The 26701-nt window shown below is 46.2% G+C and overlaps 2 protein-coding genes across 16 annotated transcripts in view; both read right to left on the bottom strand.

Moving 5' to 3' along the window:
• Window positions 1-18303, bottom strand: part of Ttll13 (tubulin tyrosine ligase like 13) — a 20568-nt gene extending 2265 nt beyond the window's left edge. For 2 of the 10 annotated variants that reach the window (XM_063262663.1, XM_063262666.1), the window contains exons 1-12: window positions 12923-18303; window positions 12155-12422; window positions 11537-11577; window positions 10229-10347; window positions 7510-7640; window positions 6981-7137; window positions 6458-6601; window positions 6027-6112; window positions 5487-5718; window positions 4499-4683; window positions 1642-1827; window positions 202-382 (exon numbers count right to left, since the gene is read on the bottom strand). In XM_063262663.1, the coding sequence (XP_063118733.1) occupies window positions 202-382; window positions 1642-1827; window positions 4499-4683; window positions 5487-5718; window positions 6027-6112; window positions 6458-6601; window positions 6981-7137; window positions 7510-7640; window positions 10229-10347; window positions 11537-11577; window positions 12155-12411 (1719 nt within the window). In that variant the 5' untranslated portion in view covers window positions 12412-12422; window positions 12923-18303. The other 8 variants (XM_063262665.1, XM_063262664.1, XM_063262667.1 and 5 more) reach the window with 8 other exon arrangements.
• Window positions 17538-26701, bottom strand: Gdpgp1 (GDP-D-glucose phosphorylase 1). 6 transcript variants are annotated; one of them, XM_063262687.1, is made up of 4 exons: window positions 26394-26515; window positions 24042-24188; window positions 20930-21038; window positions 17538-20202 (listed from the first exon to the last, which is right to left on the bottom strand). In XM_063262687.1, exon 4 carries the CDS (start codon window positions 20191-20193, stop codon window positions 19036-19038), a length of 1158 nt encoding a protein of 385 aa, XP_063118757.1. In that variant the 5' UTR covers window positions 20194-20202; window positions 20930-21038; window positions 24042-24188; window positions 26394-26515; the 3' UTR covers window positions 17538-19035.

Raw genomic sequence — 26701 nt, 5'->3', positions numbered from 1 at the left:
TACCTCCTTCCCTCCCCCATCCCACTGTAAGATTCCCTTAGCTGTCCATTCTCTCACCTTCTGTTCCAAAAGGTCAGATCCAATTTACTAGTCAGAGACTCATCTCTCTCAAGCAAGGAGAGAAGGGACAGCAAGGGTTCCCTTCCCTAGTACTCCCAACTTAGTTTCCTGTGAGGAAGTAAGAGACACAGCCCCTGACACCTCTTTCTCCTGGTTCCGGTTCCTGTAAGCCAGGTTGGTGGCAAGGACCCGTGTAGCTACTCTGGATCGGCTTTTCTCCCCAGCTGATTCTCCCTGGTTCTGCTCCTTGTTCTCCTTGCGCTTCTTGGTGCCTGGGTTCTCCTGCTGTTCCTGCTTTAGGCGAATCTCTTCCAGTTGCTGCCTGACAAGACACAGAAGCTTCAGACATAGGCGAGACCATGTGGGGAGAATGGGGCTGGGGGTGGGGAGAGGGAAAACAGGATGGGCTAATGAGAGGAACTCATGATGCGTTGCTGGAATTGGGTATAGAAAACAGTGAAGGAAAGAATCATTGAGGCTCTGTCAGTGGATTGGACGATAGCACAGGCACTCAAGTCCCTGAAAGCTTGAGCACGAGTACAAAAAGCTCCCCTCACTGGGGAGACAAAAATAGGCAGGTCCCTGGCTTCTCACTGGTCAGGTAGCTTAGCCTTGTTGGTGAGCTTCAGGCCAATAAAAGATTCAAAAAGTAGGGCTGGAGAGATGGCTCAGTGGTTAAGAGCACCGACTGCTCTTCTAGAGGTCCTGAGTTCAAACCCCAGAAACCACATGGTGACTCACAACCATCTGTAATGGGATCTGATGCCCTCTTCTGGTGTGTCTGAAGACAGTGACAGTGTAGTCATATACATGAAATAAATAAATCATTTTTTAAAAAAAGATTCAAAAAGTAATAATAATAAAATAAAGTGGGCCAGACATGGCGGGGGGTTGGGTACTTTTAGTCCTAGCACTTGGGAAGCGCAGGCAAGCAGAGCAAGCCTCATCTACACAGCAAGTTCCAGGCGAGCCAAAGCTATACATGGAGACACACTTTTAAAAACACAAAACTCTAAGTATATAAAAGTAACAACAAAGTGGGACTGGCAAGATGGCTCAGCTGGTAAAGATGCTACCACCACACCTGACTGCCTGAGTTCATTTGCTGGAACCCACATGGTGGAAGGAGAGAACTGACTCCTGAAAGATCTTTCAACTTCCACATGTGCACGTGGTATCCATACTATATATACAATTAAGTAAATGTAATCTTCTTTTTTTTTTCGGAGCTGGGGATCGAACCCAGGGCCTTGCCTAGCAAGCGCTCTACTGTTGAGCTAAATCCCCAACCCCCAAGTAAATGTAATCTTAACCTATTTAAAAACATACAGGGGGAACAGCTACAGAACAATATCCAAGGTTGTCCTCTGGCCTCCACATACATATGTGTGCACACATGTATTGCATACATACACAGCATGAATTCAAGTGAAGGCATGCAGGTGTGTGCCTGCTCACAGAAAGGACCTGTTCGAACTTTTGCTCTTAAGTGTATGGCCTCCTCTTCCCTTGCTAGGGAGCAATTTGACTTCAGGAATTGCCCCTAACCCACTTGTATAGAGGAAAATGCAGCCAAGGTACCTGGCACACTCCTCCCTGGCCTTGGAGGCAGCAGTCTCCTGGAAGAGGGAGCCATTGTGCTTGAAGAAAGGTGCATATTTCTCTGAGTCAGGCCCTGGGTAGATTCGCCGGTATCCCCCTAGGTGGGAATCTTCATAAAGTTCCTGGTCATGCATGGCAGCCTGGGACGACTCAAGCTGTTCTCGCCTATGGAAACCAAGCTCAGGGAAGTCAGAGGAGGGGTGTGAGGGAAAGGAATATGGCTAAGGCGTTCAGTTTCAGTACCGCCTGCTGGCTGCCTGGTCTCCCTGGCCCCTGCCTTTGTAGGGAAGCGCCCAAGCTCATGGCCAGCCCCACCATGTAGGTGTGCTTTCCAGAATTCTTTTTTTTAAATAGGATTTTGTAATGCATCCCTGGATGGTCTGGTACTTTTTTTTTTTAATATTTATTTATTATATGTAAGTACACTGTAGCTGTCTTCATACACACCAGAAGAGGACATCAGATCTCATTACAGATGGTTGTGAGCCACCATGTGGTTGCTAGGATTTGAACTCAGGACCTCTGGAAGAGCAGTCAGTGCTCCTAACCACTGAGCCATCTTCCCAGCGCGCTTTCCAGAATTCTGATCCTCTTCCTAAGTGCAGAAAGTGATCTATTCATAAGCAAACACTCTAGTTACCACAGTCTTTTGGGTTCCCAATTGTAAGTGTAATACCCATACACTGCAGAAAATGTAAAAGACAAGGATTAAACTAGATGTGCTACAGGCTTATACTCCTAACACTGGGAAAGCAGAGGCAAAAGGAACTAGAGTCCAAATCCACCCTCGGCTCCACAGTGAGATCAAAGCCAGCCTCAAAAAAAAAAATCAAGCTGGGGGTATAGCACAGTGGTAGAGCACATGCTTATTATGTGCGAGACACAGGTTATTCCTCGACTGTAAAAATGAAAAACTCATAATTTAATGAGTTCAGCAATGAGTCGAAACAATTTCTGGCTAAGTTGAGTGGCTGGTCTTGAGCTCATGATCCTCCTGATTCTACCTCCTAAGTGCTGGTGGGATCACAGTCCTGTATCACCACTCCAGGACCACTTCTGGCACTTATGTGTGCATGCAGACAGAGCACACCTATACATAAAGTAAATGAATAAATAAATCCTTTTTAAAAACAAGGTGGGCTCTCTTGTTCTTACTCTGCTCTGCTTTGCTCTCATGCCCTCTTCCCCTTTGTCCCTTCTCTCCCCATCACCCCCTCCATGTGCTCATGCTGGCCTTTACTTCTCCCCTCTTCTACTCTTCTTCTCTCATTAAACCTTTCCATGTGGGGGGAAAAAAATTGGGAGGGTACATCTGGAAGGAGTTAAGAGTTGGAGTCGGGGGTGAATGTGATCAAAATACATTGTATGCATCTATGAAGTTTTGAAGAATAAAAATATTATAGTAAGAAAAAAAAAGTTATGGTGCACCACTAGTTCAAGGCCCACCTGTTCTACAGAGTTCTACCCTGAACTGTATATAGCAAGAATCTGTGTCAAAAAAAATAGGGGTTGGGGATTTAGCTCAGTGGTAGAGCACTTGCCTAGGAAGCGTAAGGCCCTGGGTTCGGTCCCCAGCTCCGAAAAAAAGAAAAGAAAAAAAAAAAAAAGAAAAGAAACAGAGCAAAACAACTAATCACACTACATAAAGTTCTGTATGCCCCCTGCAAGAAAAGCTACGGAGTGGGATTTACTTAACAGTCTGCATAGACAAAGAGAAAATATTTTTATTTTATTTAATGTATGAGTTGTCTGCTGCATTGTACACTTGTGTGCCAGAAGAGGGCATCAGATCCCTTTTTATAGATAACTGTAAGCCACCATGTGGTTGCTGGGAATTGAACTCAGGACCTCTGGAAGAGCAGCCAGTGCTCTTAACTGCTAAGCCATCTCTCCAACCCATTTTTTTTTTTTTTGGTTCTTTTTTTGGGAGCTGGGGACCGAACCCAGGGTCCAACCCATTTTTGTATAAACACATCTAGACTTTTAAATGTTTGCACAAGTCTAAGCAGTACTGTAGTAATGAGGACCAGCTAACAACTAACTCACTGACAATGGCATGGAAAGACTACTCAATTTATTTTTTTTAAATGTGTCTATATTGGGGCTGGAGAGATGGCTCTTCCAGAGGTCCTGAGTTCAATTCCCAAGAACCACATGGTGGCTCACAACCATCTGTAATGAGATCTGATGCCCTCTTCTGCTGTGTCTGATGACAGCTAGTCTCGGTGTACTCATATACATAAGATAAGTACATAAATAAATCATTAAAAAATTAAAAAGGGTTGGGGATTTAGCTCAGTGGTAGAGCGCTTGCCTAGGAAACACAAGGCCCTGGGTTCGGTCCCCAGCTCCGAAAAAAAGAACCAAAAAAAAAAAAAAAATTAAAGAGTATTTAAAAACTGATCAATGCTTTGTGGCCTCCTTATTCTCAGGAAAGTAATAAAAAAAGAAGTCAAGTTGTACAAGTAAACACCTACCAGAGCCTGCACGGCTCAGTGGGTAATAGCACTTACTGCCAAGCCTATGGACCTGAGTCCAGTTCCTAGGACCCAACACCGGTGGAAGGAGAGAACCAACTCCCACACATTTTCTTCTAACCACAGGTCTGACATGCCACATGTGCAGAAACACACACACACACACAGAATAAACATGTACTGTATTAGCTTAAAAATAAATAAACCGGGCATAGTGATACACACCTTTAATCCCTGCAGCCAAGAGGCAAAGGCAGTTAGATCTCTGAGTTTGAGACCAACCTGGTCTACACATGTAGTTCCAGGCCATCCAGAGACCTGTCTTAAATAAACAATCATTTATCAGATACCAGGCACACCTGGCTTCTCGTGGCTGTTGGTGGCACGGAAAAAGCCTCTCTTTGACTCGACGTTTCTCTTCTTCAATCACCTTCTTTTTGTCACAGCCCCGGAGGTTGATAAGGTTCATAGCATCACAGAGAAGTGCGTCTTTCACCTCTCGATCCAGGCGGGAGTCTGTGGTGAAGCTTGGGGAGTGGTTTACCTGCCAAGAGGAGTCCTTATTACCCCTTTCCTAGACCACCTGAGCCAGTGGTGGCCTCCTGCAGGTCTAACTAGGGGCCTGGGGGAGAAACAGCTCTGGCCTGTGGCCCCAGCCAACAACCAAGAAGAGATCTGACCGATATACAGGCAGGCTAGTGAGAGAAAAACCAGACAGTTTGACTGTGGATACAGGGTCCTTGAGGGCAAGACTTACTCAAGCAGCACTGGAGAACCCTAAACATGGATTGCTATGCTTGCTTGCTTGCTTGCTTTTCTTTTTTTTTTTTCTTTTTTTTTTTTTTTTTAAGACAGGATTTCATAAAAGCCAGGGTAGCCTCAGATTTACTCTGTAGCTGAGGCCTGGAGTCATGATCCTCCCCCCACCCCTTTTTGTAAGATTTATTTATTTCACATATGTGAGTACACTGTCACTGTCTTCAGACACACCAGAAGAGGGCATCGGATCCCATTACAGATGGTTGGGAGCCACCATGTGGTTGCTGGGCATTGAACTCAGGACCTCTAGAAGAGCAGTCAGTACTCTTAACCACTGGGCCATCTCTCCAGCCCTCCTTCCTTTTTCAAGGAAGATGACACCTGAGATGAGGTGCCCAGTCTAAACTACTGTTGAAAGACTATGAATGTTTGTCTCAGGAATTGATAGAAGTCTTATATTTTCACCTGGTTCTTCCCTACTATGAGATTTCTACATCCCCTGACCTCACTATTCTACCAGTTAGGTGTACTCCTTCCACGGTGAAGCCTCTGACTTTGACCTTGTTGAGTACAGGAAAGAAATCTTACCTCTAGAAGCCAGGGCTTGAGCTTGTGGTCCAGTAAGATGTCAAACCCCAGGATCTCAAAGCAGGCGCATGTACCTCCACACAGATATTGGGGGAAACAGGTTCGGTAGTTGTGGCGAAGCACAGAGTGGGCTGAGATGATGGTTTTGATGATGATGTCCTCGATGTCCCCCCACAGCTCTCGGGGATCATGGCTGTGCTCTCGCAGCCAGGCATTGAGTGTCGACAGCTTCCTGTGAGGCCCAGTGCTCAGAGGAAGGCCAGTCTCCATGCCAGCAGGGCCTGGCTGCAGGTACAAGGCTCCCTGACTTAACCCCACTTCCATTTCTGGGACCCTGGGCTTCAAAGCACTGCTAGCAGCTGGGAGCTGAGATTAATTATTAGGGTTATGGTTACAGAGTCTGCACTTAGAGCTCAGATACAGGATTAGGGTCTTCAAAAGCAGACATTCCTGGGAAATCAGCTTCCCAAGAGCCATAGAGGCTCCTGAGGCTGTGGGATTAAGGGTAGAGGAAGCAAGGAAAAACAGAATAGGGGATACCTCTTACTGCCCACAGCATCATCTCGGACAAAATTCTCATTGTGTTTATTGATGGCATAGTTGGTCAGGTGCATGCAGACCTCCTCCTGTGAAGTGAACAGCCCTATATTGGCTTACACTGCCTGTCTCTGCAGCTTCTCCAGCCCTTCAGTGACTTCTTATTACCCACTGCTCTGCCCCAAGATTGCTCAGTTCCTGGCCCTCTTCACCAGACTGTCCTGTACGATCCTGGCAAAGAAGAGGTGCTGGGTAACTCCCTTAGAACCATTCCTCAGTCCCACCCAGCAAGACCCTCCCTCCCCCCGGGGTGCTATGGCTTTCACTGGTTTTCTTCCTTGGTCTTAGCTGACAAACTTTTCCACCATGTTTGTGCCCAGAACCAAGGCACTCATGGCAATGGAAGAGAAGAGGGTGCCACGCCGCCTCCTTACCAGGTTGTTATGGCTAGGTTCCACATACGGCATGGTAGCAAAACGGGCCAGGCCTTCCTCGTACATGAAGATACGGAGAGGGTCACAGGAAGTGATCAGAACATAGATTCTCATGTCAAACTTGAAGCCATCAATGAGGAAGGGCTAAGAGCATGCAAACCCAGAGGGAATACTAATGAACTTATGAAGTGCTTTTTACATGCAATATATGGTTATTACAGATGCTTCTAATAGGTAACACATTGAATCCTCACAGTAATCATAATAATAATCGTGTTGCTACTTTCATTTAACAGTGATGAAACAAGGCCAGATAACTGCCCAAGATCATATGTCCAGGAAACAGGAAAGCTTTGAATCAAACCCAGGCTGGCTGGCTCTGAACGATGGCTATAGTCTGTCTGTAAGAGAATGAAGACAGCAGAGAGGGCAGGAACCTACAGTTGAATTCTGGCCCTGGTGTTTGTGGGATACGGCATCCCAGTGTGGGGAAAGGCCTGGGGGGTCCCGAGGTGGCCTTCACCTTGGTGATGTACTGCTGGCAGATCATATGCTCTCCTGGCTTGATTTCCTTGGGGGTTCTGGTGATAAAGATGCCACGCCCCTGACAGCCGCTATCTGGCTTGCAGATATAAGTGCGGGTTTTCCGCTGACGACCGTAGGCCTGGAAGTCCCCATAGCTACATGCAGAGAGAGGCTGGTCAAAGGGTTTCTGTGCATCCTGCCTGTCCTGGGACCCCCATGGCTATCTTCTTGTTATCTACCTCCAGGTTCTGCCTGGAGCAATTAGCTTTGGACCCACTTTGCTTTGGGCAGCTGAAACTTTCTCTGTTACCCTGGCTATCCTGTACTTGCTATGTAGTCCAGACTGGTCTCAATTTTACAGAAATCCACCTGCCTCTGCCTCCCAAGTACTGGGATTAAAAATCTGAGACACCACTCCCAGCCAGCTGAATCTTTCTTGGCCCAGTTCCAACCCTCTGGAACACTTCTGGGTCATTAAGACCAGAGAGTGACTCCTCGTCCTGCCCTCAGGACCTGGGCTCACTCACTCTGCAGGGAGGCACCAGGTGCGTGGGAAGATGTTGTACTCAGTGGGGTAGAGCTTCTGCATGCGGTTGAGGTTCCGAGCCAGCAGATCTTTGCGGCAGATTTCGGTCATGCCAGGGAAGTGGTTGATTTTCTGAAACAGAGTCAGTGGGTTTTTCAGCCCCCGCTGTGGCAAGTGGCAGTTCCTAGAGCCTGAGCATCCCAGGAAGCCATGAAAAGGGCTGGGAAGGAAAGGAAGATATCAGAGTAGATGGTGGCACTGTATCTAGTCAGCAAGGGTGAGACAGGAAGCTTCCGTAAGGCAGGAGGGAAATCCACCCAGCACATCTATGTTAAAGCTGAGAAAGGAAGGACAGTTGGAAAGGTGTCCAGTGCTAGGACCTTGTGCCCTCCAGCCACCTCACACCTCTCAGTCCACCAGAATAACTATGCTATAAGGCCCAGTGGTGGGAGTGCTTGCCTAGCAGGTATTAGGTTCTAGGTTCGATTCCCAGCAACACACACACTCACTCACATACACACCACACACAAACATATATTCACTCACACACATACTCATATACACACACCACACAAACACTCACACACATACTTATTCATACACCACACACACCTCACACACACATGATACACACACTCACTTGCACACAATGACACACACACCATACACACACTCATACACACACTCACCACCACCACCACCACACACACACACAAACATGCTCTCATACTTTTAAAAGAGGAATAATGAACATGATAGCACAAAGAAATAATAAGAAAACACATCTCCTTGAAAACACAAAGGAGTAAAGACAACTATAAGAAGACTGTAGGAGGTGCTGGAGAGATGGCTCAGAGGTTAAGAGCACTGACTGCTCTTCCAGAGGTCCTGAGTTCAATTCCCAGCAACCACATGGTGGCTCACAACCATCTGTAATGAGATCTGATGCCCTCTTCTGGTGTGTCTGAGGGCAGCCACAGTGTACTCATATACATGAAATAAATAAATAAATGTTTAAAAAAAAAAAGACTGTAGGTCTGCTGACATTGAGTCTGCTAATGGCTGTAGCTGTTCTAGCCCTCAGGGATGGAAGGCTAGCACAAGACAGCTGATGCATTCAGCTGGCTTCCTCAATCACTAGCTGTGTGACTTTGTGTTCTGAGTCTTCCTGTCCTCTTTTTAACACAACAGCTCTCTGCTACTCAGGAATGATAAGGATTTAATGAAGAAGCAATACAAAATCACCTAACAGTGTTTGACCAATGCACAAGAATCCCTCAGTAAAAGCTGTTAATTACTGGTCCTCGGTAATCCTTACCTGACATCTGCTCCCTGCATATTCCCTTCTTTGAAGCTTCTCCAGTGTTTAGAGCAGTTGCTCTCTCCCTCCCTTAAGACTAAGTTAGGACAAGTTACAGGGTCTGGATACCCATCCTGGATGTCCCCAAAGAAGCCCACAGGCCCTTTTTAATTAGCTGCATACCCGAGGGTAGTCTAGAAAACTTGAGCACCTGCATCTCGGCAGCCATTTGTTTAGTACACTTGTGATGTTCCCACAACAAAAGTGCTTACCAACCCATTCTTTACGACTCTGTTCTCATCAGCAAATGGGACATGACTTCACCAGACATGATAACATGCTCCTGTCTTTTTTTGTTGTTGTTGAGCCAGAGTCTTGACATAGCCTAAGGCATATAGCTTCAAAACCTCATCCTCTTCACTGAGTCTTCTGCTGGCTGGGATCACTGCCTTGTACCCATTCATACCGTGCCTAACCCCATGCAGGTGATTGCTGGCTGGTTTGCTCTCCTGCCCTCTTCTCTGTCAGATTCCCCACTTCTCCACCGTTTTTTGTTTGTTTGTTTGTTTGTTTTCTTTCTTGAAACTGATCTTTTTTTTTTTTTAATTTTTTTATATGAGTACAGTGTAGCTGTTTTGAGATGCACCAGAAGAGGGCACCAGATCCCATTTCAGATGGTTGTGAGCCACCATGTGGTTGCTGGGATTTGAACTCAGGACCTCTGGAAGAGCAGCAGTCAGTGCTCTTAACTGCTGAGCCATCTCTCCAGCCCTTGAAACTGATCTTATGTAGGATGGCCTTAACCCCTCCTGATCCAAGCTTGCTTCCACCATCACTTGACTGACTTCCACATTGTTTCTCACCAACTTGGTTCCTCGACACTTTCTTGGTAGATGTGTGATACTAAGCTGCTTAGATACTAAACCATCCAGATGACCTAAACTTTAGTCCTCCAACCCGCATTTTATAGATACGGGGAAATTGCCTTCTTACTGTAGGCAGGCACAGAGCATTGAGCACTGAGCTACAGGCCTAGCCTTCTGCTCTTAGCTCTGAAGCAGCTTTCCAGTCTTCGCTCCAAGGTGGCCACACCTGCTCTCAAGGTGGGCAGGCTGGTCAGATGTCACCAGTGAGAATAGATAAGGTGACAAGGGTGTGCCCACCAAACACTTCCCATAACACAAGCTCTAAAGAGCCAAGAGGAGTATATTTTTTTTTAAAGTCTTTTTTTTTTTCCGGACCTAAGGACCGAACCCAGGGCCTTGTGCTTGCTAGGCAAGCGCTCTACCACTGAGCTAAATCCCCAACCCCAGAGGAGAATATTTTTATTGACGCAGAAGACCTGGGGATGGCCTCCCTGTCTGTATAAGGTACAGCAATGGAAAAAAGCCAGGGTGGGAATGGGCCAGGACATTTGTACCTGAAACCTCTTCATATCCATGACTCGTTCCAGTGAGACAGAACAGTCCGTCCAGTACACAGTCCACTCTTCATCCTCTCCTACTTCCTTAAGGCCACACATTTGGGCTGCCCGGCGCACTGTAGAGACAGGGAGATCAATGCTGCCAGCCTGGGCACCAGCCACAAGCCACAAGGAACTCTAGCTGGAAGGAACAGACCTGACCAGAGAGCAGATTGTAAAGGCGTGTGGTTCTTATCTCAGCATCTTAGTTACCAGTTTGCAATTCTATGTTCATGAGGCTGGCAGAGAAAACAGGGCAGACCCTCTGCTGCTCTGGGTCAGGACTGTGTGGGTGTGCTGCTGATTCTAGGCCTGGAGCTCTCGGGCACCTAAGGCTCTGAGTGGCTCTTTGCACAGATGTCAGTGGGGAGAAGGGGGGAAAGATGGAAACCCTGACCTAGCTGGGGATATTGTAATCGTTGAAACCTTTTGTTTTTGTTTTTGAGGGGCTGGAGATCAGAGTTAGGGCCTTTTGCATGGTAGGCAAGCCCTTTACCAGTGAGATCTATTCTCAAGCCTCCAAAAGCAGCTGTTTTGTTTTTTCTTTAAGATTTTCATTATTTTTAATCATGTGTATGTAGGTGAGCACATAATTGCCAGATCATGCATGTGGAGGTCAGAGGACAATTTGTAGGAGTCTCCTTCTACCGTGTGGGTCCCCAGAACTGAAGCTGGGTTGTCAGCCTTGCTGGCAAGTGCATTTATACAATGAACTATCTTCCCAGCCCCAAAGGCAGTTTTAATTTTGCCTTATGTTCCTTATTTGAAGGACATTCAGTTTGTTTGTATGTATGCTTCTTTGCTGTTTTTACATGTAATCCAGGCTGTCTAGGATAATCTCAACTTCGCATCAACTGGCAGTCATCTTGCCTGTCATTCACTGTGAAGGCCAGGACAGCCTGGCACTCATAGAAATCTGCCTGCCTCTGCCTCCCAAATGCTTGGCTTGTGGTTTTGTTTTTAATTAGTAGTAGTAGTAGCAGTAGTAGTAGTAGTAGTTGTTGTTGTTGTTAGTTTTTTGTTTGCTTTTGTTTTGCTTTTTCTCTTTTGACCAGCTGACTCTGGCCCCTCCCTACCACTGAGACTGACTGCAACAGCCACATCTCAACTGTCAGCATCGAAGTCTGGGAAGACCCAGGAACCTTGGTTCAGTAGGAGGTCACCTAGGAAGGAGCCAGCAGCTGGGAGAACAGTTGTGACTGTCCCCGGAATAAGAACAAGGTCCCTCTTGCACACGACCTGTGAGCGCTGAACCATAGTGCTTACCACTCTCGTACTTGCAGTTGGTCAGGTTGATGGCCAGGGGTCTGAAATGGAGGAGGAATAGAAATCAGGCAGAGTGGGAGGGAAGCACAGGCGCCAGGCTCCCAGGAACCCAGGTGAAGAAATATCTAACAGACATCACACAAACTCATTTTCTCCAGAAGCATTTATAGACCAAACCAACATGCTAAAATTCCAAGTTTGGCAGACCCAAATGATCTGATTCTTTTTCTGTTGCAGCAAAGGTTAATACTGCTCCAGCCTTCTTTTTAGATTTCTTAGAGAGGATTTCTGTGTAGTCCTAGCTGCCCTGGAATTTGCTCTATAGACCAGGCTGGTCTTGAACTCAGAGATCTGCCTGCCTCTGCCTCCAGAGTGCTGGGATCAAAAGCATTGGCCACCACAACCGTCTTTGTTTTATTTTGTTAATGTGAGCACTGAGGATTCAAACTCAAGGCCCTCATTCTTGCGCAACAAGCCCCCTTCTCCAGCTGAGCCATCTCATCAGCCCATAGTCATTTGGGTTTTGATGGAGGATCTTACACTGTAGTCCAAGTTATCTAGAACACTCAGTAATTCTTTTGTTTCAGCTCCCCTAGTGATGGGATTATAGGCATATACCTTCGTTTCCGCTTTCTTTTCCTCCTCCCAACTTCCAAATCATCTGTGTCTGTTGTACTTAATATTTTCTTTGGAATATTCTTGGCTACAACAGATAAAGCAACCCCATTCTCAAATTCTTTATAGTCAGCCTTTCCAAGTGCCTGCTGGCTAGAGTTAGGGGTGGTAGATTCCTCTCTAACACACTCTTCCTCAGATTCTTCTTCCTCAATATCATCTTCCTCAGATTCACTGGTCTTACACGCATTGGGCTCCATCCTCTCAGATTCTAAGGGGAAAGGGATAGGAATAAATATTTATCAGACATTTTCTCAAGCACAGGAAGTCCTGCAGGAATTCACCCAGATCCCCTTTATGGTGCTACAAGGAAATGTTGCCCTTTCAGACAAACCCTACTGTAGAATAGGTTGTTTCCAAGTAGAGGGCTGTGGGAGGTATGGGTGCTGATAAGATGTAAAGTTCTTAACTAAAAGAAACCATCATCCAGGATCTCTCCGGACATACAACACCCTGCAGTGCATGCAGAATAGAACTGGCGGGAACCACCACCGCGGCTGTTTTGTTTCCTGAAGGGGAAGAGTGGTGGCTGACAAAACGAGAGAAGTCTTTACTTTAAAATACAGCTGAAAAACAAAGGTTATCGGACCGGTGATTTCCCTAAGGCAGAACTCCGTTTCTCTATGTGAACGCGTTGGGGTCGGACTTTTGATAGCTAAGACTCTTTGGGTTACAACAGAGGAAAGGAAACCCACGGCAGACACTGCCCACCCGAGGTTTTGAGGAGAGCTCAGGGGCTGCTGGAGCTGCCCCTAGCGGCCTGGGGCTGGACTCAGCTGGTCGCTCATGGCCGCCGCTCGTTCGCTGCGGCTCTTCCTGGGCGTTGCTGGACGTCGGGGACCGTCTCGTCGTTCCACAGGACTGTCTGTCCCCGCCGTCGCGAGGGGGAGCCCGCTCCCCCTCGGGGTTAACTCCTAGCTCCGAGATCCTGGCGGCGGCGGCGCCTTCTTAAGCAAGCCGACGGCCGCCGCCGCCACCGTCGCTATGGACACGAAGGCGGCCCCTATTGCAGTAGCGTTCTGGGGGCGTGGCTTTCCCGGGAACCACACCCACTTTGGCGCCAGCAGAAGCCATCTTGGTCCCCGGCTGTCTGCGTTTACCTGGTGCGTCTGGAGGTCCGCGTGTCTGGGAACCCGTGAATGGCCAAGACGTATTCTTCCAAGGCATTATGGGACTTGTAGTCCTCCCGTATTAGCTCGGGTTAGCACCTTTTCTGCTCCACTTTTCCTGGAATCCTATGGCCAACCCAAACAAGTCTGTGTTTGGGACAAATAGCTGCTTGTGTTTCTTCTACACTTTAGAAATGGTGCTATGAAAAAATTCCCGCCCTTAACAGGGACAGCAGTGATTAAAGCAAATGTCTTCCAAGGTTTCACCTGGATAAGCTGAACCAGCTCCATTAACTAATTACAGAATAAGGCCAGCAAGGTGGCCCAGCGGGTCAAAATGCTAGCTGACAATCCAGGGGATTTGAATTCGACCTCCAGAATCCACATGGTGGAAGAAGAAAACCAAGACAACAATTGTCCTCTCACTTCTACACCCACAACTTGACGTGGTACCCACAACTATAAATAATTACTTTTGTAACTTAAAGAGAAGGAAATAATAGAATGACCTCATTCAGTTGCTCTGTCATTGTCACTTTCCTATACTTGGCATCCCTGCCCCCTACTTTGAATTCCACAAGCTTTCTTTATCAAACCCAGTCCAACATGTAATTCAGATTATTTTGTTGTAGCAAAATCCAGAGAAGAATTGACACCCCCCCCCTTTTTTTTTTTGCAGAAGGTACATTGAAGTGGAAATTTCTGGTTTCTTTGGGGACTTAGTTACGTCATATGTTTTTGCTGAAGCAGAGACAGCTGAGAGAAGGTCTTTCTGAAGCAGACAGGGGAAAGGATGTGTGATGGTTGGAAAGAATATAAACATACTCCACAGACAGTGTGACAAGGCTCTTGCATTGGGTCGCCTTGCACTGAGTCGCTGATCTTCGCTTGTCTTGACTCCATAGGGACTAGCTTGCCAAAGAACTTCCTGGGACATCCAGGTGGCTTCTTGCCACTTCTGCTGACTCCTGCTGATCTGTGGCGCCTCTCAGTTTCTTCTGGATCTACTGCTGCTACTGATTCCTGTTTGATGTTTGCCCATTGGACTGGACTGCTGCTACTGACTCATGTCTGCTGTCTTAGACTGGACTGCTAATATCCTGACACAGAGATATCCCAATCTTCCTAAAGAACTACTTCTAAACCCTTCCATAACCCTCAATTCCTATTAGCCTTTCTTTTCCCTACCTTGGTAGTTGGACTAGAAGGATGTTGAAGCTTTCAAGAACCCTAATTAAAGTAGGTTTTGAAAAAAGTCTAAGCCTCCAGTACAAGGATATGAAATCTTCTTACTCTGTAGTACTGAAAGTTTGCTAAAGTAACCAGTTATACAGAAACAGGTTTTTCAGCCTTTCAAAAATTTAAAATATTTGTATTTTATGTGTATAAGCTTTTACCCACATGTATGTATGGGGACCACATTCTTGCTTGGTGCCTGTGTAAGTCAGAAGAGAGTGTCACATCCCTTGGGAGTGGAGTTATACATGGTTGTGAGCCACCATGGGAACTGATGGGAACCGAACCTAGGTCCTGTGCAAGTTCAACAAGTGCACTTAACCAGGAGGGCATCTCTCTAGCCTTTTTATTCTTTTAACATTCTTATTTTAGGTGTGTCTGTGTGTGCCTGAGTGCATATGTGGGCACAGTGCCAGAGGAGGGCAGAAGACGGTGCTGATTTCCTGTAACTGGAGTTACAGGTGGTTGTGAGCTGTTATGTTGGTGCTGGGATCTGAACTCAGATCTTCTGGAAGAGCCAGTGCCTATAACCACTGAGACATTTCTCCAGCCCCTCTTTTATTCTTTTAAAGTTGTATTTATTAATTTTTTGTAGATTTTTTTTCATGCTTTTATGCCTGAGTACCATATCACGTGTGCAATGCCCTCAGAGGCCAGAAGAGGTGATCAGTTCTCTGGAACTTGTGTCACATGTGGGTGTTAGTTGCCATGTGGGTGTTAGGAACCAAACCCTAGTTCTCTACAAAAGCAGTTAGTTAAGTGCTCTTAACTGCTGAACCATCTCTCCAGACTCTCCTCTTTTATTTTTAAAATCATTATAATATTTTTAAAAAGAATTTTTGTTCTTTGACAAGTTCATGCATATATTTTGATCATATTCACCTTGTAATTCTTATTCTCTCCCACTGCTTTGGAACGCTTCTGCCAAACACACCCCCCTCCTAATTTCATTTGTTTTTTTTTTTTTCCCGGAGCTGAGAACCGAACCCAGGGCCTTGTGCTTGCTAGGCAAGCGCTCTACCACTGAGCTAAATCCCCAACCCCTCATGTTTTGTTTTAATAACTGAGTTTAATTAGGGTACCTTGCACGTACACCAGTGTGGAGTTATTTACTAGGTCCTGAACAACTTTCCACCCATTACAGTCAAGAAAATTAACTCCCATTTTCCCAGCAACTATCAACTGCCAAAAAGCTACTCAGCTAGAGGGGGTGCCTCATGTACCCCACCCCCACACTGGAATGTTGACATGAACTGCCTTATGCAGGTCTTTGAACCAGTCTCTGTGAACTCATGATTTCGAGTGCAATGTCATGTCTACGTGACTGCATTTTACAGGACTCCTCATCCTCTAGTCCTGCCTTCTTTATGTCTCTATGATCCCTGGGCCTTGGAGTGTGGACGGAGGAATCTATGTGATTTTCTTTTTGTACATTCAAGAATATTTGTATTATAGTCAACAAATCTGCTGTCTTGTTACTCATTAAAGGGGTTTCAAATGAATAGACAAGCATACATTACACGTGCAGGAAAATTGCACCCTAAGGTTATGTTACCCTTGACATCTAAGCTTTAAACATATATTTTGTCTTCAATAGGGCCAGTTTAATACATGCTTATTTATTCTGAAACCTGGATCAAGCTCTTCCTTTAAATTTAAGATGCTGTTGAGAATATTTTTTTGGGAGAATGAGTCATAATTTATATGGAAGCCTGTAAGATATATATGCTAAGTGTACAACATCGTTTGAAATTTATACCTGTAACAAGATATGGTTATTAAAAAGGGAAAGTATGTATTTAGGACTTGATGTATCTGGCCAAGCTCTTTGCTACAGTTCTCAAGATCGTTGTCACTGACTCTGTAATGTAATCTGGTAGTAACTTCATAACTCATATGTGATGGTTTGTATATGCTTAGCCCAGGGAGTGGCACTATTAGAAGGTGTGGCCTTGTTGGAGTAAGGGTGTCACTGTGGGGGTGGGTTTGGAGACCCTCCTCCTAGCTGCCAGAGTGTGCTCAATCTGTTCCTGGCTTCCTTCAGATAAAGATGTAGAACTCTCAGCTCCTCCTGCACCGTGCCTGCCTGGATGCTGCCGTGCTCCCACCTTGATAATAATGGACTGAACCTCTGAACCTGTAGGCCAGCCCCAATTAAATGGTGCCCTTTATAAAACTTACATTGGTCATGGTGTCTGTTCACAGCAATAAAACCCTAAGACATCATATAAATACATTTGCATAAAAAAATAAGGGTGGGGCTTTAAGACAGCTCAGCAGGTAAAGCAGCCAAGCCTGATGACTTAAGCTAGCCTCCGGAATGCTAGGATATGAGTAATCAACAGTGACATCTTTAAAAACTTCGCGGATTGACTCAACTACAGGTTGTACAGACTTAGTTGTAGAAAGATCCCTGGGGTCCATCAACTGTTAAAGACAGCACTACCACCGTGAGAAATGCCAACTGGAGAGACCTCAGTATACATTGTACCAGGTCCGGCATCTCACTGCTGCCTTGACTCTGTTATTAGCTGCCTGACCTAAGGACGTGACTGTGTCACATCATTTCTTCATGTGTCAAATGGAAGCAATAAAAGGACCAGCTCTTCTTTAAGAATAGTAGCTGACTGTGGCAGCCCATGCCTTCAATCCCAGCATGGAGGAGCTGAGGCAGTTGGATCTCTGTGGCTTGGAGGTCAGTCAAGGCTAAATAGTGGGACCTTGTCTCGCAAAACACAAGACTTACTACACTTATTTGGTGCAGGTGTGGGAAGTGAACGATCCATTTGCGGGACTTGGCTCTCCTTGAACTAAGTGGGTCCTAGGAATTGAATGCCTGTCATTGTGTTGATGGCACAGGGTGTTGAAACCCCCTGAGCTATCTCTGTGGTCTATGACCAGCATTTTTAAAACAATTTTTGAGGTAATCTCAGTATATGGCCCAAACTGCAAACTGGCTTTGAATTCACTAGTCAACTCTGTTACTGGGAGCTAGAAAAAAAGGATCGATTTTTCTTTATTTTTTTGAGAAGTTGAGCTGGATGAAGCAGTGTCAAATACACGGGGGTAAGGGGCAAAGTCAGTCAATAAAGCAGCCATAGGCAAAGCTGGAGCCCCAGAGATTCAGGAAAACTAGGACAGGGTTCTTTGATTTGGAGAGTCTGAGGGGAGCTTGGGCTACTGAGCTTAGTGGCTCACACTCAGGAGGCAGAGGCAGGCAGAATCTCTGAGTTCAAGATCACTTTGGTATACAGGGTGAGTTCCAGGACAGCCAGGGCTACACAGTGAGACCCTGTAAGAGTCAGTGGCGCACAAAGGGACAAGAGCAAAGGTAAGACAAGGTAGCTGGCTGCATCCATAACCAAAGGTGAAGAAGTCCAGATAGCAACCGGTGTAGTAAGAAATCTAATGGAATCCTTAGAATCTAGGGTAGACATCAGAGTGGCTGTTTTCCAGAAGTACTTTGAAGAAATCGTTAAAGAGAAGACTGATTGTTTTCTACTGTCTATAGAACTGTTTTCCTGAAGGAGCTTTGCGGTTTTCCTAGACGGTCCCGGCTCACTGGAATGTGCGGTGTTGGGCACTGCAGACGGCACATGGTAAGGACTGAAGCTGCAGGGCATGATGGCTTCCTTCAGGAACAAACAGACTAGGTTTGGCATGAGAACTTTGTCTTGTCCAAAACAAAACAAAACAAAACAACACAAAACAAAAACAACTTTTGTGTAACAATCAAGAAATATGCTTTTGGGTGGCTGTTCCAACATTGAGGCTGGATGTCCTTGCTGCCCACAAGGTCATATTTTATATTGGAGGGACCCTCTTTCTTAGATCGACCTAGAAGTCTCAGAACACTGACAAACCAGGACTTTAAGACTCTCACACTCTCCATTTAAATTTTCTTTTCCTTAGCAGGGTGGTGGTGGTACAGACCTTTAATGCTGGCACTCGGGGGCAGAGGCAGGTAGATCTAGCCCACAGAGCTCCAGGACAGCCAGGTCTGCACTCAGAAACCCTGTCTTGAAAAACAAAACAAAGCAAAATTCCTTTTTACATTTACTTTTTAAAAAAATCTTGTTTTGAGATACATTTGTGTGTGTGTGTGTGTGTGTGTGTGTGTGTGTGTGTGTGTGTGTGTGTGTGTGTGTGTTGTGGTGCACATGTGAAAGTCAGAAGACGACCTTTACCCTATGGGTTCTGGAGGCTGAACTCAGGTCAAGAGATTTGGCAGCAAGCACTCCTCCCTCTGAAAAGGTAGGAGCTGGCCCTTCATGGTACATCTGTTACACAGGGGCTTCTCTAAGAAGAGACGTGAGAGGCAGCAGAAACATTCATGAGAACACATTCACTCAGTGCTTTCTTTGCAGTCCTTAAGTGGGAGGTTGGAAGGCAGTCATGACCTGAAATACACAAATGGACTGACCACAGTCTTTGGGAAAAGGCCTCGAGTCAGTCAGCAAAGAAAACGCTTCTGAAGGATCACAGCTCTTCCTGGGCCATTAGGGCCACCAGCGCTGCCTGTACCTCATCTGCCTGAGTTTGGGGCAGCAGACAGTCCTGAATGAGGGCCACTGCAGCTGCCTCGGTCAAGCTGCTGAAGTCCTGAGATGTTTTGACAGGGAGGTGGCCGGCCAGCTCACAGAGGGCAACATTGAAAGCTCCACTTTCCTTAATTCCAAAGCTGGACTTCCGGGCCCACAGAATGACTCGGATCCCACTGAGGTCTGAGGTAGATGATGCCTGCCCGGGTGGAGCTCCCCGGGTTACAAATAAGTTATGGGCAATCTCATGGTCACTCAAGTAGTCAGTAGCTTGGCATACCCTGCTAATTAATGCTTCCAAATCAGGCCCTGGCCCACTCGTGTAAAAGAGGAAGCCAGGAGCTGGGAGGGCTTGCAACAGATGTATATAGCCTTTCGGGTCCAGGGGTGTGCTTGGTGCTCCCTCCACAGGCAGTGGGTGGGCCAGGTAGTAGCCATGCAGGTGAAGATGGTTCACAGAGGCCAGACCTCCCAGGCTGTTGAAGCCGACCCGGAAGCCTGGGTGCTGGCTCAGTAGTACAGCTTCTAACCCCACCCTCAACACTCCAGGTAGCAGCCTTTGAGGAAGCCCATGAGCAGGTGTGGGTACCAGCAGCACATGGCCCCACTCCAGGGGGCTGACATTGATCACTACAAGGACATCCTCTTGCTTTGGAGCAGCTGGGCCATTAGGCTCCCTTTGCATACGGAAAAGGACTTCTCCAGGTCGGATTTTATTGAAGTTAAACTGTTCCGGGTCAAACTCCTGCCTCACACTTTTGATATTTTGGGGGCGCCTCCTCTGTATCCCTCGCTCTATATTCAGCTGAGCTACAAACCCCACGGAACCAGGGAGGATTTGGGTCTGCAGATCTTCGAGGCGGTATCGAAACAGGCCCAGCTCCACCCGCTGCCTCCATGCAGAGCAGAGGGCAGAGTCAAAGCGAGACAGTGGTAGTGAGTTCAGAGCGCTGGGTGAATTCTTTGGCCACTGAATTTCCTTGCTGACAAGATCCTTCTGTCCGTAGACAAAGTCGGGGATGCCCTGCTCCTCCCAGTCCTCAGGATTTGGAGGCAGCAGATAGGAAGTTTCCTGAGAACGATGTGGAACGGCCATGAAGGCTACCTGAAACAGATGAGAAGTACATAAATGCATGAGGCCAGCTCGTTTCCAATGACCATCTCTGAATAATCTTCCTATTCCGATTATAAAAATGATAGGAGTCTGTCACCATGCCTCAGAAAATTGTGGAGGTCAACGATTTGCTGCTCACAGCCAGGCCAAAGGATTCCAGATCCTTCAGATGGAGAACAGGGATAATGTGACATTCAAGGTTCAATGCAGCAGGCACCTTTCCACCCTGAATGTCACAGATAAGGGGAAGGCAGAAAAACTGAGTAGTCCCCAAACCCACACAGCCCCTGGTTTGGAAGCAAAGGAGATGAACCAGACGCCCTCATTTGGACTGTATTTAAAAATCCTGAAATGTCAAATGAAATTTAAAAAGTAATAGATAGAGTGACCTTTGTAAAATATTTAGACAGCAGAGACATTGTTCTTAATTCTAGCATCTGCAAATGAGGGTGTTTTTACTGAATTAAAAACATATTCTGGGGGGCTGGAGAGATGGCTCAGTGGTTAAGAGCCCCGACTGCTCTTCCAGAGGTCCTGAGTTCAAATCCCAGCAACCACATGGTGGCTCACAACCATCTGTAATGGGATCTGATGCCCTCTTCTGGTGTGTCTGAAGACAGCTACAGTGTACTCATATATAATAAATAAGTAAATCTTTTTAAAAAAAAAAAACATATTCTGTGGGCCTTGAGAGATGTCTCGGGGTAAAGGCACTCACCCGCAAGCCTGGCAACCTGAGTTGGATATCCTAGATCCACATGGTTGGAGAAGAGAACCAGCTCTTGCAAGTTGTCCCCTGACCTCCATGCGTGGACTGCACTTGCTCACTGACAAATATATATAATACAAATATAAGAACACATTTTGAGCTGGCTGTGGTGGCACATGCCTTTAATCTCAGCATTCAGGAGGCAGAGGCAAGAGAACCTCTGTGAGTCAAAGGCCAGGCTAGTCTACATATTGAGTTCCAGGGCAGCCAGGACTACATAGAGAGATCCTGTCTCAAAAATCAACCAGCCAATCAAAAATACATTTACACAAACACAGAGAGAAAAGGATCTCTCAAAAGATAAAGATGAAGAGACTGGCAAGACAGCTCATGGAGTAGAGGCACTTGCTGCCAAGCCTGATGACTTTAGTTCTGTACCCTGAAACTCCATATTAAACAGAACAGACTCCTGCCAGTCCTCTTAGTGTCCATGCCCATCCATACACACACCAGTAAGTGTAAATCTAAGAACATTGTAAATAAAGTGATCAGTTCAAGGGAGACACTTGGGTCTTCACATGCATGTAGGTGTACACATACACACAATTAGAAAACAATGAATGTATGTATGTATGTATGTATGCATGCATGTATGTTTGAAGGAACTGGAGAGATGGCTTAGTGGGTAAAGCGCCTTGCAAATGTGAAGAACTGAGTTTGAATCCTACTTTAGTCAGGGTTTCCACTGCTGTGAAGAGACAGCATGACCAAGGCAACTTTTATAAAGGCAAACATTTAATTGGAGCGGCAACCGGTTCAGAGATTTCAGTCGATTATCATCATGGTGGGAAGCATGGCAATGTCCTGGCAGACATGGCACTGGAGGAGCTGAGAGTTCTCATTACAAAGGCAACCAGGAGAAGACTGTCCTCCAGGCAGCTAGGAGGAGGGTCTCAAAGCCCAGCCCCACAGTGACCCACTTCCCCCAACAACGCCACACCTACTTCAACAAAGTCACACCTCCTAATAGTGTCTCTCCCTGGGCCAAGCAATATTCAAACCACCACAAATCCCCAGGACCTAATTAAAGGTGATCACATGATGTGGCCATAATATCAGTGCTCCTACCATAATACATGTGGTAGCAGGTATGTGTGCACACCCACATATGTATCACACACAAACGTCATATAAACTCAACATCCTCTCTCATACACACACACACTCACACACACGCACACGCACACACACACATGGCTGGGGATATAGCTCAGTTCATAAACTACTTGCTTAGCATACACCAAGCCTTGGGTTTGATCCTAGGACTGAATATTCTGGGTGTGGTGGCACATAGCTGTGAACCCAGCACTTGGCAGATCTGAAGTTTATTGAGCATTGCGTTGACTACATAGTGAATCTGGGGCCAGTCTGAGCTACATGAGATCCTTTCTCAAAAAATAAAATAAAAATCAGACTGAGAGTCAGGGCAGTGATGCACACCTTCAATCCCAGCATTTGTCAGAACCACAACAGCCTACAGAGTAAGAATCTGCAGGAGAGGGGCTGGGGATTTAGCTCAGTGGTAGAGCGCTTGCCTAGGAAGCACAAGGCCCTGGGTTCGGTCCCCAGCTCCGAAAAAAAGACCAAAAAAAAAAAAAAAGAATCTGCAGGAGAAAGAGAAAGAGGGGAGATAAGGAGGGAAGAAGGGAGGTAGAGATAAAGAGGAGAGGGAGACAGAGGTAGACCAGCTTCAGTCTAAATGTGTTTCCCTCAGTTTTGCTGGTCTAGACATGCAAACTGGTAAACCAGAAAAAGAAAAGAAAAAAAGATATATAGAATTCAACCTAAGTTTTACAGGTCAGTTTTTCTGAACTAAAATACAAATGGCCAATATTTTTTAAAGTGTTCACTATTTTGGCCATCAGGGAAATGCATATTAAGATGCTCTGAGGGGGGCTGGAAAGATGGCTCAATGGCCAAGAGCACTTGCTCTTTCAGAGGTTCAATTCCTAGCATCCACATGGGATCTGACGCCCTCTTCTGGGCTATAAGGGCACCATGCACCATGCGATGCACTGACATACATGTAGGTAAAACACCCAATCACATAACAATTAAATTTAAAACAGAGGTGGACCATGACAGTGCACATTTATGATCCCTGGGCTGGAGAGGCAGGAGAATAAAAATGTCAAGGCCAAGGGACTGGAGACACAGCTCTGTAATTCAGGGGACTTGGTGCTCACAAGGACTGGGATTCTAATCCCAGATCAGGTGGCTCCCAACTGTCTGCAACTCAAGCTTCAGGAGGTCCAACATCCCCTGGCCTCCACGGCACCTGCAGACGCATGTGTGTACACATTCAATTCACAGACACACAAAATAAAAGTATGAAAATTACAAGAAAATTAAAAATAAAAATAGCTACAGCTATCTAGCCGGTTCCAGGCCAATAAGAACCACACAAACCTATTTAACAATAACCAACCAAAAGAAAAGACCTGTCCTCATAGAAAAATGACTGCTTTGGGCATCACCATGGCCTGCCCATCACTTAGTTTCTAAATGTCATGGAAATCACTCATGGAAGTAGTGATGAGTCATACGCAGATGGTTACTTCACTACACATGCAGGGAAAACTGTCACTCAGTAAACACTCACTGAGCGAGTGCCATTGCTCAGCTCCAGGAAGGAGATCATGGCTCTCAGAGTTCCTCATGAGGTTTGCAGAATGGAGGAGAAAGACTTTATCCCAACAATAACCAGAGTCAACCGAAACTGCAAACATGAGGCACAACGTGTGGGACAGTGCTGGATCCTCTATGTAGATCCTAGGAGGCTTGCACAAAGAACTGAGAACGCACAGTGGCTCGAATGTGGGGAGCCAAGAGGAGCAGAAAGGAGGAAGCCTGGTCACAGAGTGCCAGGATTGGGGCTTGAAACCATTAGCCATGTCTGTGCTGTTTTTGTAAACCACCTTCACATTTGTAGTGACAAATTCCAAAACTAAAGTCATTTGGTTTCTAGAACTAAGGTGACTTGTTTTTCTAGATTCCTTCCTTCTGTGCCTTATGCATACCCCTCAACCCCAAGTAACGGCTGGCCGTGAAAGATACTTACTGATCACCTGACACAGATTCATTTCTTACTCCAGGCAATGGCCAGTTGTAGGCCAAAAGAGGAAGGCTTCCAACCAGCCTCCATGCCAACCTTTTCTGTCTCAGACTGTCGGCCTATCCCTGGGCAGTAGTTTTTATTCTTGCAGGTCTGTCGTAAACAAAAGACTGTTACTGCTGTTTATTCCCTTGTCTGTTTTCCTTGTCCCCCATCTTACTGAGACATAATATGTTTTCTCCTTTCTGTTCTTGTTTGACTTACTTATTTTTGGGTACCAGGAGATTGAAGCTAGGGCTTTAACATACTGACTGAGTTACAAACAGCACTGGTTGTTTTTGTTTGGTTTCGGTCAACTTGACACAGACTGAGACCTATCTGGGGAGAGGAAATCGCAACTGAGGGGCTGACTCCATCAGACTGGCCTGTAGGCAAGTCTGTAGGCATCTCTTGATTAATGATTGACATGGGAGGGGCCAGCACACTGTGGGTGACAGTACCCCTGGGCATATGGTCCTGGGTTGAGTAAGAAAGCAGTTGGAGGGGTTGGGGATTTAGCTCAGTGGTAGAGCGCTTGCCTAGCAAGCGCAAGGCCCTGGGTTCGGTCCCCAGCTCCGAAAAAAAAAGAAAAGAAAAAAAAAAAAAGAAAAGAAAACAGTTGGAGCAAGCTATGAGGAAGAAGCCAGTAAGCAGTGTTTCTTCATGACTTCTTTTTTTTTTAAGATTTATTCATTTATTATATATAAGTACACTGTAGCTGTCTTCAGACACACCAGAAGAGGGCATCAGATCTCTTTATAGATGGTTGTGAGCCACCATGTGGTTGCTGGGAATTGAACTCTGGACCTCTGGAAGAGCAGTCAGTGCTCTAACCCCTGAGCCATCTCTCCAGGCCTCATGGCTTCCTCTTAAGCTCCTGTTTCCAGGTTAACATCTAGACTTTACTCAGTGATAGAGTTAACCTGAGAGTTGTAAAATGAAATAAACCCTTCTGCAAGTTGCTTTTGGTCATGATGTTTTTATCACAGCAATAGAAACCCTAAGACACATTACTATCCCCTACATCATCATCATCATCATCACCACCACCACCACCACCACCACCACCACCACCACCACCACCACCACCATCATCATCATACAAGTCTACTAAGTAGCTGGGTTTACAGATCTGTGCCACCAGGTCCAACTTATTTATTTAATAACTTTAAGCTATACATGCTCAGGATTAATAAAGCTCAGAATTAGAATGAGTTAGAAGGATCAAGAATAAATCTGTGCACTGGGAGTCTCACTGGGTATACCAAGCACACTGCATGCAGGCAGTAGATGGCCAACTCAAAATGAACTCAGTGGTATTTTGGGATTATTCATTTATAATCTTGCCTTTTACTGATATATCACGGGTTGGGGGTCAAGGAGAATGAATTTGTATTAGCTTCTACAGCGTTTCTCAACCTTTGAGTCATGACCCTTTCACAGGGTCACCTAAGACCATTGGAAAACATGATGATTCATAACAGTTGCAAAATTACAGTTATGAAGTACCAACAAAATAATTTTATGGTTGGGGGTCACCACAACATGAAGAACTGCATTAAAGGGTCACAGCAGTAGATGGGTTGCAAACCGCTGTTGTTAGAGGAACAGAATTGATGAATATGTATTAAGAGGGGATTTGTTAGGGGTTTACTCAATATGGTCTGGGCTGACCAACAGCGGCAGCTGCTCACAAGAGTGTCTCAGCAGTCCCAATCCGGTGCTGAAGGCCTGGAGGGTTCCTAGAGAGCTGTTGGTCTTCAGTCTGAGTTGGCAGCGGAAGACGATGATTCTAATGTCATCAAAGGAACTCCTTAGTGGCAGGAACAGGATAGACACTTATCAGGAAGCCAAGGCAAACAGGCCAAAAGCCGAGTTTCCAATCTTCCGTTTCCCTTTTGTAGAGGTGACCACCTGAGCACAATGCGCAGTGGGTCTTCCTGATCAAGAAAATCCCTCACAGGAGTGCCCAGCAGTTTGCCTTTTACTTGACTCCAGATCCAGTCAAGATGACCATCAAGATTAACTGTCACAGAATCCACGTTTCCTCCTCCCAGAAGCTTGGACTCTTTCACGAAGTGTAAATACGTTCATTCATACAAGCATCTGATAATTATTTGAATGTCCTGAAGGAGAGAAGGGCAATAGACCAACCTTGGTCCCTACTGCTGGAAGTTCGCAATTTATGGGAAGGATCAAAGACACGTCAGCTGTGATGATAAAACAGCACTGGGGACCTGTGGACATAACTGACCTCTAAATGCCCGAGTCCCGACACATTACTGATATTGAGCCTATGTTTGTAAAATGGAAGCCTACCTTGTCAACTGTTCCACGAATGGGCGATAACTGCACAATCCAATAAACAGCTTCAAGAGCCACTTCGAGAGCAAGCTAAGCTTCTTGTGGAAGAGCTGGCACGGTGGCAGAGGCTGCAGCTCTTGTCCAGTGAGGCGGTCTAGGACTGCCTCTATCCGCAGAGGGGCACCGGATTTCCTCCAGCCCGGGAGCGAGTCTGGAGGTTACCCGCCTCCACCCAGGGCTTGGGTCTTCTGCATTTGCTTTAGGTGAGGCGGATGCATCTGAGGGCTCTGAGCACAGACCGGTCCCGGAACTCAGCAAGGTGT

This window comes from Rattus norvegicus, chromosome 1, assembly GCF_036323735.1.
Source record: "Rattus norvegicus strain BN/NHsdMcwi chromosome 1, GRCr8, whole genome shotgun sequence".
In the NCBI taxonomy this organism is placed as follows: Eukaryota; Metazoa; Chordata; class Mammalia; order Rodentia; family Muridae; genus Rattus; species Rattus norvegicus.
Note: the sequence above shows the minus strand (reverse complement) of the source record. Positions and strands in the feature narration are given on the sequence as shown.

Bases quoted from the DNA above. Each gene is read 5' to 3' on its own strand.
- Gdpgp1 (XM_063262687.1), bottom strand. From the start codon at position 20,193: ATGGCCGTTCCACATCGTTCTCAGGAAACTTCCTATCTGCTGCCTCCA.